Raw genomic sequence first — 15,134 nt, 5'->3', positions numbered from 1 at the left:
TTTAAAGTGAGCTAATTGAAACTGTTCATTCTTGCAGTTTAGGGTATATAGCAATGAACAGTTACGTAGTTCCTGTCTTATTTTCATTTCTTTTAGAGCACGTTGCTCAAAGGAATTCTGAAGATTTTGGAGACAAATACCGAGATGAGGCCCTTACAGCATATCTCATTTCCTTTGCATCAAATACCAAATTCAGGAAGTAGCCCTTCGCAAAAACCAACTCTTAGTTTTGGCAGCAAAACCATAGGACTACTAAGACGAGCAAAGTTTGCACAGACCAAGAAGGAAGCAGAGGGGGAGAGCTTGCCTCACCATCTACTTTCTCCTTGGCATGTTGCTCCAATCCATTTGCCTCTGGTTGGGCAAAACTGTTGGCCGCATATGTCTGAAGGTTTCAGCATCTCGTTGTGGTTTTGTACGGAACGCATTCATGAAGTAGATATTTCTTTAGAGAAAGCAAAAAGAATGAAAAGGAGGAGCAAATCACTGATTTCACACGACAGCAGTTTTGATGATATGGGTAAGTCATATTCTGTAATACAATAAAACTGAATCTGTAAAGATATAGAGAGAGAGGGAGAGTGTGTGTGTATAAAAACCAGGTCATTCTTCTAGCTGCATATAGTGCCACACATTCAGATGAAAGAACATTGATTCCAAAGAGAGCTTTTTTGAGTTGAAAGATTCCAGCTATAGATAAACATTACACATTGCTGTTCTGTAAGGAGCTCCAAATCACAGTATTGTGTATTTTTAAAAATACTTTTATTTATTTATTTTTAAATATAATAGGATAAAAAAACACTTTTCAACAAAGCAAGAATCAATGGAGTACAAGAATATGACAATTCGAGTAAAGAGAATTATTGCAAAAGCCAACATACCATGCATATTTTTATTCCACTGAAACATAGGAGTTTGGAATTTCATAGAATCATAGAATTGTAGAGTTGGAAGGGATCCTGGGGGTTTGCTTACCCCTGCTATAAATAGTTGGCTCTTGAAGTTTTCTTAGCATGCGTGAATCATAAGTCACACAATAAGCCATTTGCTTACAACTGTATTATTTGCTTGATACTTTCCAGATCCTAGTTTAAGTTGAAGGTTTTAACATATTTCCATGTCTTAGTACCACAGATCAGCAGGCTCTTTAGTCATTTTCACCAGAGGCTTGATGCTTAAATCTGCTTCCCTCTCCCCGCTTTCTAAATGGGTTTCTAATATGCATGCAAATCTACCTTGGCTGGGATGCATGCTTCTGTTTTTCCATTCTCAATTGTCTCCTGCATTAATAGTGTTGTTGTGGTTGTTGTTGTTTAGTCGTTTAGTCGTGTCCGACTCTTCGTGACCCCATGGACCAGAGCACGCCAGGCACTTCTGTCCTCCACTGCCTCCCGCAGTTTGATCAAACTCATGCTGGTAGCTTCAAGAAAACCATCCAACCATCTCATCCTCTGTCGTCCCCTTCTTCTTGTGCCCTCCATCTTTCCCAACATCAGGGTCTTTTCCAGGGAGTCTTCTCTTCTCCTGAGGTGGTCAAAGTATTGGAGTCTCAGCTTCACGATCTGTCCTTCCAGTGAGCACTCAGGGCTGATTTCCTTCAGAATGGAGAGGTTTGTTCTTCTTGCAGTCCATGGGACTCTCAAGAGTCTCCTCCAGCACCATAATTCAAAAGCATCAATTCTTCGGCGATCAGCCTTCTTTATGGTCCAGCTCTCACTTCCATACATCACTACTGGGAAAACCATAGCTTTTACTATACGGACCTTTGTTGGCAAGGTGATGTCTCTACTTTTTAAGAAGCTGTGTAGGTTTGTCATTGCTTTTCTCCCAAGAAGCAGGCGTCTTTTAATTTCATGACTGCTGTCACCATCTGCAGTGATCATGGAGCCCAAGAAAGTAAAATCTCTTACTGCCTCCATTTCTTCCCCTTCTATTTGCCAGGAGGTGATGGGACCAGTGGCCTTGATCTTCGTTTTTTTGATGTTGAGCTTCAGACCATATTTTGCGCTCTCCTCTTTCACCCTCAATAAAAGGTTCTTTAATTCCTCCTTACTTTCTTCCATCAAGGTTGTGTCATCTGCATATCTGAGGTTGTTGATATTTCTTCCGGCAATCTTAATTCCGGCTTCGGATTCATCCAGCCCAGCCTTTCGCATGATGAATTCTGCATATAAGTTAAATAAGCAGGGAGACAATATACAGCCTTGCCGTACTCCTTTCCCAATTTGGAACCAATCAGTTGTTCCATATCCAGTTCTAACTGTAGCTTGTTGTCCCACATAGAGATTTCTCAGGAGACAGATGAGGTGATCAGGCACTCCCATTTCTTTAAGAACTTGCCATAGTTTACTGTGGTCAACACAGTCAATGGCTTTTGCATAGTCAATGAAGCAGAAGTAGATGTCTTTCTGGAACTCTCTAGCTTTCTCCATAATCCAGCACATGTTTGCAATTGGGTCTCTGGTTCCTCTGCCTCTTCTAAATCCAGCTTGCACTTCTGGGAGTTCTCGGTCCACATACTGCTTAAGCCTTCCTTGTAGAATTTTAAGCATAACCTTGCTAGCATGTGAAATGAGTGCAATTGTGCGGTAGTTGGAGCATTCTTTGGCACTGCCCTTCTTTGGGATTGGGATGTAGACTGATCTTCTCCAATCCTCTGGCCACTGCTGAGTTTTCCGAACTTGCTGGCATATTGAGTGTAGCACCTTAACAGCATCATCTTTTAAAATATTAAATAGTTCAGCTGGAATACCATCACTTCCACTGGCCTTGTTATTTGCAGTGCTTTCTAAGGCCCATTTGACTTCACTCTCCAGGATGTCTGGCTCAAGGTCAGCAACCACACTACCTGGGGTGTACGAGACATCCATATCTTTCTGGTATAATTCCTCTGTGTATTCTTGCCACCTCTTCTTGATGTCTTCTGCTTCTGTTAGGTCCCTACCACTTTTGTCCTTTATTGTGGTAATCTTTGTACGAAATGTTCCTTTCATATTTCCGATTTTCTTGAACAGATCTCTGGTTTTTCCCATTCTGTTGTTTTCCTCTATTTCTTTGCATTGCTCATTTAAGAAGGCCTTCTTGTCTCTCCTTGCTATTCTTTGGAAATCTGCATTCCATTTCCTGTATCTTTCACTATCTCCTTCGCATTGGAGGTCTTTAGTGCTCTGATGGTGTTTCCTGCTTGGCAGGGGGTTGGACTCGATGGCCCTTGTGGTCTATTCCAACTCTATGATTCTATGATTTTGCTTGCCTTCTCTCCCCCGCTATTTGTAAGGCCTCGTTGGACTGCCACTTTGCTTTCTTGCATTTCCTTTTCATTGGGATGGTTTTAGTTGCTGCCTCCTGTATAATGTTACTAGCCTCCGTCCATAGTTCTTCAGGCACTCTGTCCAGCAAATCTAAATCCTTAAACCTGTTTCATTAATAGTGTTAATGACATACAATTTGCGAAAAAAGCTCAAGGGTGTTTTGCATATGAAAAACTGCAGGCAATTCACCATTCTTAGCTAGCTATAAATTTATCAGTGGTTTTTCCTCACTCTAGGAAATGCAAAAAGGAAACAAAATGGACAGGAAATTTGGGCATGCCTGCGATGTATATTTCAAATCCAGCTAGGACTCTAGTTTCAACCATGTTATGGAATGCTAGCTACATATTTATACTTTATAGAATGCAAAGCAGTTGCGCTTGTCAGCATCCATTGTTTTAACTATGTACCTGATTTAACCATTTTTCTAGAAGAAAGCAAAGCTGGAATTGATCACCTCAATTTAGGAGACAAACTTCTTGAAGATGGTTGCCTTCATATATTTTCACTGGGGTCCAAAGCATTGATGATCCAAGTGTGGGCGAATGTGAACACTGGAAGTTTCACATTTCGGTACCGTAAACTTGTTTGTACACACTGACAAATGCATTATTATTTCTTCTTCTGTTCTAGTAGGTTTAATGTAGGGTCCCGTTCAGGGAATTTTAAGCACAATACAGGCAACCACCCATTTTCACGGGGGTTATGTTCTGAGTTACCACACCCGTCAATTAAATAATGTATATTTGAATCCCCATTGAAGAAGCCTGCAAACACCCCATTCCACCCCTTTTTGTGATGTTTTGGGGTTCAGTGCGATTCATGTGTGCACAGTCATGTACATATTGAACTGCATAAATGGTGGGTTGCCTGTGCTATGTTATCAGGAGATCATAGAATTCTTAGCAATGATTGTTATTTATTTTTAACTAACTGCAGTCAGTCTTGTTGCTGCTTGGAGCTCAGGGAATGAGATGCATAAAATGGGTCAGATGATTTTTACCCATCGTCTGTTTTAGATCAGTTTTAATTGGTAATATCATGCTGGCAATTGTATTTCCCGGAGCCTAGTTGGAGAAGAAATCTGTACAGTGTGATAAATAAGATTTTCAAGACTTACAAAAGTGAACATTAGGAAAAAAAAGGATTAATTTACCTTATTACTGAAGGCACAGTTGGGCCGTGTAGTATCCTGATAAAGAGGAATGAAACAGAAAAAAAGTGCTCTGAGTTGCTTTGAATATTTTCTTGTGTTTTAAAAAAAAGCAGGGTAGACAATAAACTGGCTGAAAAATTACACTGCAGCAGAGGGATAAAACAATAGCTGTGAACAGTTTCAAGCATCCATAATAATGCAGGTGGGGAGGTTGTGCCAACAGTTCTTGTTCTTGAAGTGAAAAGCAAACCAGGAGAACATTTAGGTCAACTCTGATCATCCTGTCACAGTGTAATGATGATGAGATGGCCATGAACTGGAGCACTGTTGTTTAAACAGTAATAACTAGGGGGGGGGTATAGTGGAGAAGAAGAGGATCCAAGCTTCAAAGAACTGTTACAGAAAAAGGGGGGAAATGCCCCAATTAGTTGTAGGCAGAAACCTAGAAAATGAGCGGCAGATAGTATTTTTGTCACTAAAATCTCTTGGTTCAGTCTATAAAAGCAATGAAAAACATGGCAAAGTCTGTATGTATTGGAAACCCAACAGACATAGTGTTCCAGAGTAGTATTTTATGCATAAATTTAAAAAACATACCGCAATTTAAAAGGATGACAGACTGGCATATTCTCCTATTTTCATAGTATGTGTATGGACCCAAACGATGAAATGAAAGCTGGGCTATTAGCCCAAGCGGAAACACCTGAGAACACATTCCTTGTAGGCGCGTGGCAGCATATGGCACTGACATACCAGCAACAGCCAGAAAGCAAGAAAAACATCCATGGAACACTGTCCTTATGGATTTCTGGTCAGAGGTAATTCCCCAATGTGGTAAATGATAGAACTATTATCATTAAAGAAGCTCTAGAGGCATTTGCCTTCTCTCTAAATTGGAACGTGATGAAATATGGAGGAGGAGGACAAGGAAATGCTCACAGCTGAAATAATGGAGTGGTTGCTTACCCTTCTATTTCTATTAAACTGTTGCTGCTGGAATCCTTCAGTATCCTTAAATGAGCTCTTTGTACGACTTGCCGTCCTAATTAAAGCTCCACTTGCAGCCATAAATGCCAATGAAATTGTTGTGATTGTTTTTATTAATTTTATTAAATATTTATAAGCGGCACTTTCATATAAACAAGGCGGTGTTAAAATGCACCAAGATTCGTACTCGGCTAATACTGTATGAAAGAGCTAACGGCAGGCGGACCTGGAAGGTGGAGGTGGCAGTGTAGAACTGGCAGTGAGAATCTGTTCTAGGGCAAGTGGGAAGGAAATGATGAAGTCAGAATACAGGTGCACTTGCTTGCTTGCAGCTGCAGCAGCAGAGAGCAGGCTTGACTGTTGACATGGCCTTACCAGTAAAGTTGCATGGGGAAGAAGAGGATGTTAAATAACCTTCTTCAAGCACCTGCCCTAAAGATCTTGCATCTCTCTAGTCTCACTGTTAAGTGGATTTATATATTATTGTTTCCCCCTTGAAGTATGCATTATAGTCTTTATTCTTAATATATCAGACACATGACTGATACATTTATGTCCGTTTGCTTTTCTGTGGTTCTTTGGTCTGCTTCAGTGAGAGATGTTCCTGTTGGTCTACTTAAAGAACATCCTCAGTATTTGCTGGGCCTGGTGTGAGGAAGCTCTATATTAATTGGTTGCTTGAACCAGGGTAGGGTAGCAGCAGGTATGGTTACTGCAGAGATTGAGGCTGTGGGCCCTTTGTGCTATCAGCCATCTGGTGATCTAGGAATGATAGGTGCAGCAGGTATATTTGAAGCACTGTCAGGGTATCTGAAGCACCCTGTAGGGGTGTGGAGCCAATTGTAGGAGATGGCTTCAATTTTATTTTACACAGCTTTCAATTTAGTTATCACAGAAGAAGTGAAATTACCTATTATAAGCCCTTTAATCACTCTCGCTATTCAATTGAAATTGTTCAGGATATACTAAAGCTTTCTTCTTTTTCTTAGAAAACCCGAAATTAGTTTAGATTATACCCTCCCGAGGAAAACAAGCTTATCTTCTGACAGCAACAAGACCTTCTGTATGACTGGCCATTATACATCATCCCAAGATGAGTATTTGCAGTTGGCTGGAAGATGGGACCTGGGAAATCTGCTGCTCTTCAATGGTAAGTTTGTTTTTGTGTTGCTGGTTATCTTGTACTAAACTGGTACCAGATATGAAAGAGGTTTTTAAAACTTTATTAGTGCCGTGCCATAGTTCTTATACCTAAAAAAAGACAATTAAAACAAAAGAAGAGCCTGCTAGATCAATGGCCCATCTAATCCAGCATCCTGGTCTCATAGTTGCCAGCCTGAGGCCTGTAGGAAACCTGCAAGCACAACAAACACTCTCCTTCCTGTAGTTTCCAGCGACTAGAATTCTGTATTTCTGTGACACTTTAGCTGCAATCCTGGTCTCCTTTTGTTTCTTTTTTCATATGTTTTGCTCCTTTAAACATTGTTTTTTTTTTTTTAATAAGAGCTGCCTTGAAGGCAGGATATAAGTCTTCCTACTAAAATAAATAACACTGCTGCTTTCTGGAAGGTGGCTGCCAAAAGGTGACTCAAAGAGCGTTGCTGGGGGAAGATCGCGTGTGAGGGCATGAGCACTGTCTGAGTCATTGTGGTGCCACATGGAAACCACATTGTTTCAGTTCCTGATATTATGGAAGACTTTTTATTAAGCCACTTTGAAAGATTCTTGGGGCTGTAAACTGGAATAGGTCTGTTTTTAACTTTAGCACCATCGTTGAAGTAGTGTGCAACTTAGACTGTGTTGTTCGGCTTGTTCTTGCCTTGTGACAGATACCACACATTCAGGTCTTGTTCCATAGAAGCAATAAAGTATATTAGCCGGTGGCTCATGAATTTTGGCCACTGCAAATCCAGTGATCCGTGAAGATACATATTTGCACATTGCATGCCATGGGATTTCCAGTGGCTTCACATCTTGCTTTGCTTCTTTGAACGCAGATGCAGGCATGTCATCCACATGTGCAGTGTAATATGAGAACCAAACCTATGGGGACCTGTCTATCACTTATGAACTAAGATGTTGGTGAGCTACAATAGAAGTATTATTTATTGTACATGAGGCAGCATATATTGAAACACATGTTTTTGTTTTTGTAGGTGCAAAAATTGGGCCAGAAGAAGCATTTTATCTTTATTCTTGTGGACCAGACTTTACCTCTGTAATGCCTTGCAAATATGGCAAAACAATAAGTGATTATACCAAATACATAGATAAAGAAATTCTGCAATGTGAACAAATCAAAGAACTGCTAATGACAAAGAGAGAAGTGGACACTGGACCTTTAACGGTAAGTTTGTAATCCTAGTACAGTACTAAATCTCTCTCTCTCTTTTTCCCATTGCAGCATGAAAAATGAATGAGAAATTGTAAGCCACAATGCTCAGTGGTGACATTTATTTTAGAAGCATAGCCTAATTTGTCTCAGGTATTCAGGGCAGGTAACAAATACCAAGAGTGTTTCTCTCCTACCCAAAGTCTTATTGTCTCAGGCCTGTGTGGGGAACCAGTGACCCTTCCAGATGTTGCTGAACCACAATTCCAATCATCCATGGCAGTTCTTGCTTGGGCAGATAGGAGTTATAGTTCAGCAACATTTGGCTACCAGAGGCTCCCAAGCCCTGGTGTATCTGTGATGTTCCCTTGGTCACTTGACTTGCATTTGGTTTTAACCACACTTTCTGTGACCACATTTTATTGGGAATAGCATTTGTGCCCAGGCCATCTCAGGCCACATCCTGATCTAAAATTCAACGTGTATGGCAGTCTTTGCTGCCACATTAGTTCTGTTAATGCTGCTATTGCAACCCCCCCCCCCCAAAAAAAAAACAAGTTCCAAAGACCATAAATGGAATAGGTGGAGAAGAGGGGATATGACAAAATGAAATGCAGCGAGATGTGAATCTAACTTATGGTACAAATATCTCAAACTCACTCCTCAACTTATTCAGATGCATTTTGTCTCCCTGAGAAACCTTTATTTATTCCTAACTTATCTCCTGTAGGTTGTCTCCTTTCTACCCTATAACTTAACTTTGTTTTCCATGTATCTCAACTCATAGTTACATTTCTGAAAGGCTAGTATTATTTCATTAAATGCGTAGGGATGAACCGCTGTGCCAGCTATGACAGTGGAAGCTCAAAAGAAAAGTGGTGATTTGGGTAAAAGCTGCAAGCTCCTTTAATGTTGTCTTGTATTTCAGGAAAGCCTTGCTACTGTTTACACCACTTGCTGCCCTGGCCACTATACAATCTATGAGCCAGTAATCAGGCTTAAAGGTCAAGCGAAAACCATTCCTTCCCAACGACCTTTCAGCTCAAAAGAAGTACAAAGCAATTTGCCAGATCCTTATTACCTGAAAATGCTACAGCCGGCAGAATACAAAGGTCTTCAGGGCATACTGCACGAGATTGGTGGAACTGGGTCCTTTGTCTTCCTTTTTGCCAGGGTAAGATGCTGAAAAATTGCTTTACCTCTTAGTGCATTTGTCATGGCAGACTTTCAGGTCTTTTGATTGCTAGTATGTGGGGAAGCAAATAAAGTGAACTGGTGCATGAAACCTAGGCTGCTCCCAAACAGGCACCTCATAGGGCTACTAATAAGGAGCATTGTTGTTAATGAAGGTATAAGGAAAATGCTGTCAGTAAATTTTTTTATTTTTCTGCTGTAAGCTGTAAGCAGAACTACAATCAGGGATATTGCACTTTTTTGTGTGTATAACCTGCTACGTTTCATCTACAGCAGCGTATGTGACACATCAGGTATGGGTGGGGAAGCTGCAGTTTACGTACAGTGATTTCCCCCCCCCCCAAAAGGCCCAGCAATTCTTTTAGCATTAATTAAATAATTAAAACCTACGTTCTTACTCATTTACTGATTGCCCAATACTGCCCATAATGAAATCCTAACCTACCACTTCTTGCAAAGTGTTTCAAAATTTGTTTTGGTTTGGATGTGCAGGTTGGAAGTCTTTTAATTAGGAAGAAAAGCAACATTACTAAAACGGAATTGACTGGAAAAATAGCAGGGTCCCGTCCCCAGTCCCCCCGCCCCATTGCCATGCCAACTCCAGGATGGTGAAGCAATTTGTCTGTATGTATGGCAAGGCTGTGGATGTGGCAGAGGCCCCACCCTTACATCCCCCCCCCCCCGGGTTTGGATTTTGCCCTTCAGAGACTATGCTATTCATAGATTCAGGAGTACTGGATTAAAATCACTTTAATTAATAATGGGTGACATCCAGTGGACCACTGTGAAGTCCAGGGGACTGCATGGGTGAGGAAGGGTAGTTCCAGCATGGCCATTTCCCAATTTGCTTGAGGCACTCTTGAAGCACTTGAAATACACTACAAGGGTGGCCTAAATAGGCATTAAAGATAAAGGTAAAGGGACCCCTGACCGTTAGGTCCAGTCGCAAACGACTCTGGGGTTGCGGCGCTCATATCTCTTTACTGGCTGAGGGAGCTGGCGTACAGCTTCCGGGTCATGTGGCCAGCATGACTAAGCCACTTCTGGCGAACCAGAGCAGTGCACGGAAACGCCATTTACCTTCCCTCTGGAGCACTACCTATTTATCTACTTGCACTTCGACATGCTTTTGAACTGCTAGGTTGGCATTACTTAGTTGTTATTCTGTCCAGTGCCTTGTTTGGTGATAGGATTGCACATGGTCTAGTCTCCCTTTACAAATCAACCCCTGCAATAAAGGCCTAAAATGTGCCACCAGTAGAGACCAAGAGCTTGCAGATGAAATAGCTCCTCCATGATACCTATAACAAGATAATCCATGTGGGGCAGGACAAGTAACACTGAAGTAACACTCTGTCAGACATGCTTTATTACTTAAGCGGCATATTGGCTTATTTTTAGGTTGTGGAAATCAGCGACTGTGAAGAAACCCAAGCTTTAGCTCTGAAAGTTATCCTTGCCTTAACCAAACACAATCAGCAGAGAATACATGAGTTAGAAAACTGCAATGGTTATTCCATGATTCATCAGGTGTTGATAAAGCCCAAATGTATTGTTGGATTTCATATTTTGCAGGTAAGGTGCTCTGCTGAAACCTTCTCTTTGCATTAACTGATCTTGGCAAAATCGTTAGTCTACTTTTCACATTCACTTCTGGTTCATAACTTCACAAAACTGAATCTTTTTGCTATCCCTCTGCAAGACTCTCCTTGCAGGATGCTGCAGTGAGAAGATGATTCATCTGAATGAAAATGGGCAGTTCATACTAGATGTAGAGTCTAGAGCGGTGATTCAAGATGTCAAGCTGTTGGAAGAGCTGCTACTTGATTGGAAGATATGGTCTAAAGCCCAGGTGATTTGCACAGATCAGAACATGACTGCTCCACAACAAAATCAAAGTTAAAACATGGTTGTTACCAGAATTTGATATCTCTTTATTCCCCCTAGAAAGTGTGACGTGGTTCCAAGGTCCCTTGGACCTCTAATGACCTAGGTATATCCAAGAATACCCCCAAGCTATGCATTTTCTCCTTTAGAGGGTGTGCAGCCCTGTCCAGAACAAGCAGTTGGCCTGTCTTCTGAATGTGCACTTATATAGAAAGGATTTGCTTTTTAATTCACATAGGGGATCTCAACCTTTTAGGGACCCAAGGGTACATTTGAATTGAAACTCAGGAGCACCACAAAATACCCATTTTACAGTAGAATAAAATGGCAGCGCTCAGAGCCCTCCTGCAAAGTGGGCACCTCCAAACACCCCAAAATACTGTTCCAGCCTAAACTTCAGGGTCCTCTCAATTTTAAGAAAAAAATGTAGAGGGGTTGTGGGGCTTGGGAGGTGCCATAGTGCTCAAAGGTGCCCTGTTGGGAATGGATGCCTGTATAGGCAGGTCAGTTACCTATTGTCTTCATGGTTCCCCTGGCAAACTTTTTCCTTGGTGAAATTTCTCCAGTGGTGTTAAAACAAATCTGTATTCGTTGTGTAAATGCTGTCATTGGTATACCAGTATCAATATATCTATAACCAAGGATTTTAAGAGCACGTTGGAGAAGTTAAACGTTCTGCAATATATCCTTCCTGCTTTGTGAAGAGAACTGGGGCAGGAGGCAGAAGATGCAGTTGTCACCTGTACCTGTGTTTAGGAAATAGTTAAAAGTGCAGAAAAGCCCCATCCTCCTGAATAATCTTCATAATTCTTAATGGTTATTACACAAGTTTGACCACAAAAAAACAGCCTCAGCAGGAGCATATGCAAACTTCTGATTCACAATCATTTTCAGGTCTGAATTCAGGTTCAAATGTTGGACTGGTGCTAATAGTACTTTAGACGGAAGCCTAACAAATATTTTGCTGGTGTCTAGATGTAAAATGTAAGTCCTGCATTCATTTGTGACCACTGTTATGCTAAGCGCACAGGATGTTTTTCATTGACATCCCACTAACAATCTAGATTTCTGAAGTTTTGGGTTGCCTTGCTGGCTACAGTTTTTTTTATTCTCCCAGCATTGCCAATACACTTTTGATGGCAACTTGCTTCTTACTTCATTTTGATTTTTTGTCTGCCTAAGACTACTTCTCTTTTTGCAGCCAGGTGTTTGGGAAACACTCTTATCAGCTCTGGAAGTCCTTATCCATGATGATCATTGGCAGCAGACGTTTAACATTAAGCAGCTCCTCAAAGCTCAAGTTGTGCATCACTTCCTTCTCACATGCCAGGTTCTGCAGGTGAGGCGCCACAACCTTTGTTTTGAATGTTTCAGGTTCTTGTCTGTAGGAGTGAACATGTACATGATGGTTCACAGCATCTGACGCACACTCCCCCTCTTTCTCCAGCCCTATTAATAAAGATATTACATATAGTGATGATTTTGAACAGAAACAGAAACAGAAACTGTTGAATAGTGAAAGCCGTCCGGCTTTCCCAACTTCCACTGATGCCACTAACTGATTTATGATGATTTTAGTTAGATCTGCAAATGCCATAAGTCCTATTTAACTGTTATACCTCTACCCCTGATATCAGGCAGCTTTTGCTGGTGTTCTAGTGCAGTGTTTCCCAACCGGTGTTCCGCGGCACACTAGTGTGCCGCGAGACGTTGCCTGGTGTGCCGTGGGAGGGAGGCGGGCGAGGCAGGCGGCGAGAGGCGGGGCGGCGGCGGCGAGGAGAGGCCGCCCAGCGCGGGGCTCTCGCCGTCTGCCTGCCTGGCTGCCTGCGTGGCGTTGACGTCACGGGGCTGTAACGTGCCCCACATAGGCACACGCGGGGCGGCGAGCGAGCTCCCTCCCACATCCCATCGCCGCTCGCTTCGGCCGGCCTACTGGGCTGTCGCAGGCGGAAGGCCTGCGCATGCGTGAGGTTTTCGCGCCTTCGGGATTCCCTTCATGCCTTCCTCCTCCCGGGTCCTTGAGAGCGCGGGAAGCGGCAGCGCGAGACCGGCGTTGAGCCTGGTAGGTATTGCGCTTGCCAAGGCAGTCATTTGGGAAATGAAAACTTGCAAAGCAAGCAACCAGTTCAATCTGAAGTACGTGTATGCTTAATATCCTGTATCTGAAACCTGTTCTGCCCCCTCCCCCACACTTGGTGCCATTTTCATCTACACATGCAGCAGAGTAAGTTGACCCAGAATAGTACCAATTCAGATGGCAGATGGGAGAATGACAGTGCTGAATGCTTTCCCATGTAGAACAGTCCCTGCAAATAAAAACCTAGCATATTTGGAAGAGGGATGCTAGCCTAACCATTACCTTCTATGCTGTTACTATTTTTTTTATTTTTTTTTACATAAGTAAAAAGTGACCTTTCCCCATCTGGCATGGTGGTGTGCCTCGAGATTTTTTTCATGAAACAAGTGTGCCTTTGCCCAAAAAAGGTTGGGAAACACTGTTCTAGTGTAACATTTTCAACAGATATCCCTTTCTACCAGTGCCGTCTTCCTGTGCTACTTAGAACCCCAGTACTCCAGAGTGCTTAATCAAATGGGGAACCTTCATAATTAGAAAAGGCTCTCCTGCTGTAGAAGTTACACTAGAACATGTAGAAGCCTGCAGAGCTATGTGATGATTGGGGGAGGGGGGGTACAGGTACATAGCTCCACAGCCTTTTTCTACTCATGTTGCTCCTTTAAAGTATATCTGAACAGGACTTGAGATGACCTTGCACCACAAAAAGTATGCGCTTCTAACTTTCCTGGTCTGTAGGTCCCTCATGCCTCATTGGAATATTCTCCACAGATGCCAGTTAATGCAGATGATAGCTATATCTGAGATAGTAGATATGCATTACATTAGGTTTCAAAATTGCTTGATAGCAAGTTTCCATTGGATCACACACGCGCACAAGTTAGGGTGGACCTTAGTGCTGCCAGTGTTTACAGGACCATGCTTGTAACATTGTCAATTGTTCCTAAACCTTAAGTGTTGAGAATTGGTATCCCAGAGTATTTACCTTGCAGATACTTCCAAAAATTCTAGATTTTGAAGGGGCCAATGGATCTGATTCAATCTCCTGTTTTGAAAGAGATAAACCATTGCCAGCAGGGAGTTTTCTGACCATTTCTTGGGAAAGGTTATAAATAGCAGCTGTACATAATACTGTAACATGCCCTCTGCTATACATGCATGTATCCTAGAAGTCTGAGTACAGGTAAAACAAAGGAATACAGTTTCATCAGATATATATCCTTGAACAGTACACAGAAGGAAATTGTGGTTTTGTCGGACTCCATTTGTTTTTCTCTTTCTTAGGAGCAGGAAGAAGAAAACTTCACATCTATGCCTACAGAAGTTTGCACATCATTTGTGAAAATAATTGAAGAAGTACTTGGTTCTCCCCCAGATCTGGAATTGCTGGCACTGATCTTCAATTTCCTTTTAGCAGTTCACCCTCCTACTAATACATATGTGTGCCACAATCCCAGAGACTTCTACTTTTCCCTGCACATAGGTAACGTATTGTTTTGACCTGAATGAGAAAATAAGAAACAAACTATATTCATACCACAGAAACATAGCAGCTCACCTTTTTTCAATCCCTGCCCTCTTAGTTTTATAGCTTCTACTCTTGATTTGTTTCCCCAGATTATATTCATACTTGCATTCTGATTGGTTTATGGTAGCAGATTTTTAGTCTCTCAGCCCTATTGTATTGAATTCAGAGCTTGATGGTCAACATATTTGACATATTTGTAAAAAGCTAATACAGTTGCACCTTGGATCCTGAACACCTTGCGAGTCAAACATTTTGGCTCCCGAACACTGCAAACCTGGAAGTGAGTGTTCCGGTTTGCGAACATTCTTTGGAACCCAAACATCCGACGTGGCATCTGATTGGCTGCAGGATGCCACGCCTTGGTTTCTGAACATTTTGGAAGTCGAATGGACTTCCAGAACGGATTCCGTTCGACTTCCGAGGTACCACTGTACCTGCAAAATAAGTCTTCTGATTTTAGGGATAAAGGATTTGAGGCCTTAAAAAGTGACTTATTCAAAGTTGCTCTGTGCATTGGAACCTTGGATACTAGCTGTTTCACAAACAAGGTTGTACTTTATCAGTATCTTGCTCATAAACGTTCATGTCATCTTGGTCCTTGTTGCATGTACAGACACTGAAGAGTCAATTCTGTAGGTTTGTAGAGTGTGTCGTTGAGCTTG

At 41.9% G+C, this 15,134-nt stretch overlaps 1 protein-coding gene across 6 annotated transcripts in view; it reads left to right on the top strand.

The window, feature by feature from the left end:
* The window catches only part of LYST (lysosomal trafficking regulator), a 74,243-nt gene that overhangs the window by 20,425 nt on the left and 38,684 nt on the right, over positions 1-15,134 (top strand). For 4 of the 6 annotated variants that reach the window (XM_083496714.1, XM_083496719.1, XM_083496717.1 and 1 more), the window contains 10 exons: positions 97-520; positions 3,746-3,887; positions 5,115-5,288; positions 6,447-6,607; positions 7,614-7,804; positions 8,718-8,963; positions 10,385-10,558; positions 10,686-10,835; positions 12,072-12,209; positions 14,229-14,427. In XM_083496714.1, coding sequence (XP_083352840.1) covers positions 97-520; positions 3,746-3,887; positions 5,115-5,288; positions 6,447-6,607; positions 7,614-7,804; positions 8,718-8,963; positions 10,385-10,558; positions 10,686-10,835; positions 12,072-12,209; positions 14,229-14,427 — 1,999 coding nt within the window. The remainder of the gene's footprint in view (positions 1-96; positions 521-3,745; positions 3,888-5,114; positions 5,289-6,446; positions 6,608-7,613; positions 7,805-8,717; positions 8,964-10,384; positions 10,559-10,685; positions 10,836-12,071; positions 12,210-14,228; positions 14,428-15,134) is intronic. The other 2 variants (XM_083496718.1, XM_083496716.1) reach the window with 1 other exon arrangement.

The sequence above is a fragment of the Podarcis liolepis genome, assembly GCF_965112155.1.
Source record: "Podarcis liolepis genome assembly, chromosome: 3".
In the NCBI taxonomy this organism is placed as follows: Eukaryota; Metazoa; Chordata; class Lepidosauria; order Squamata; family Lacertidae; genus Podarcis; species Podarcis liolepis.
Note: the sequence above shows the minus strand (reverse complement) of the source record. Positions and strands in the feature narration are given on the sequence as shown.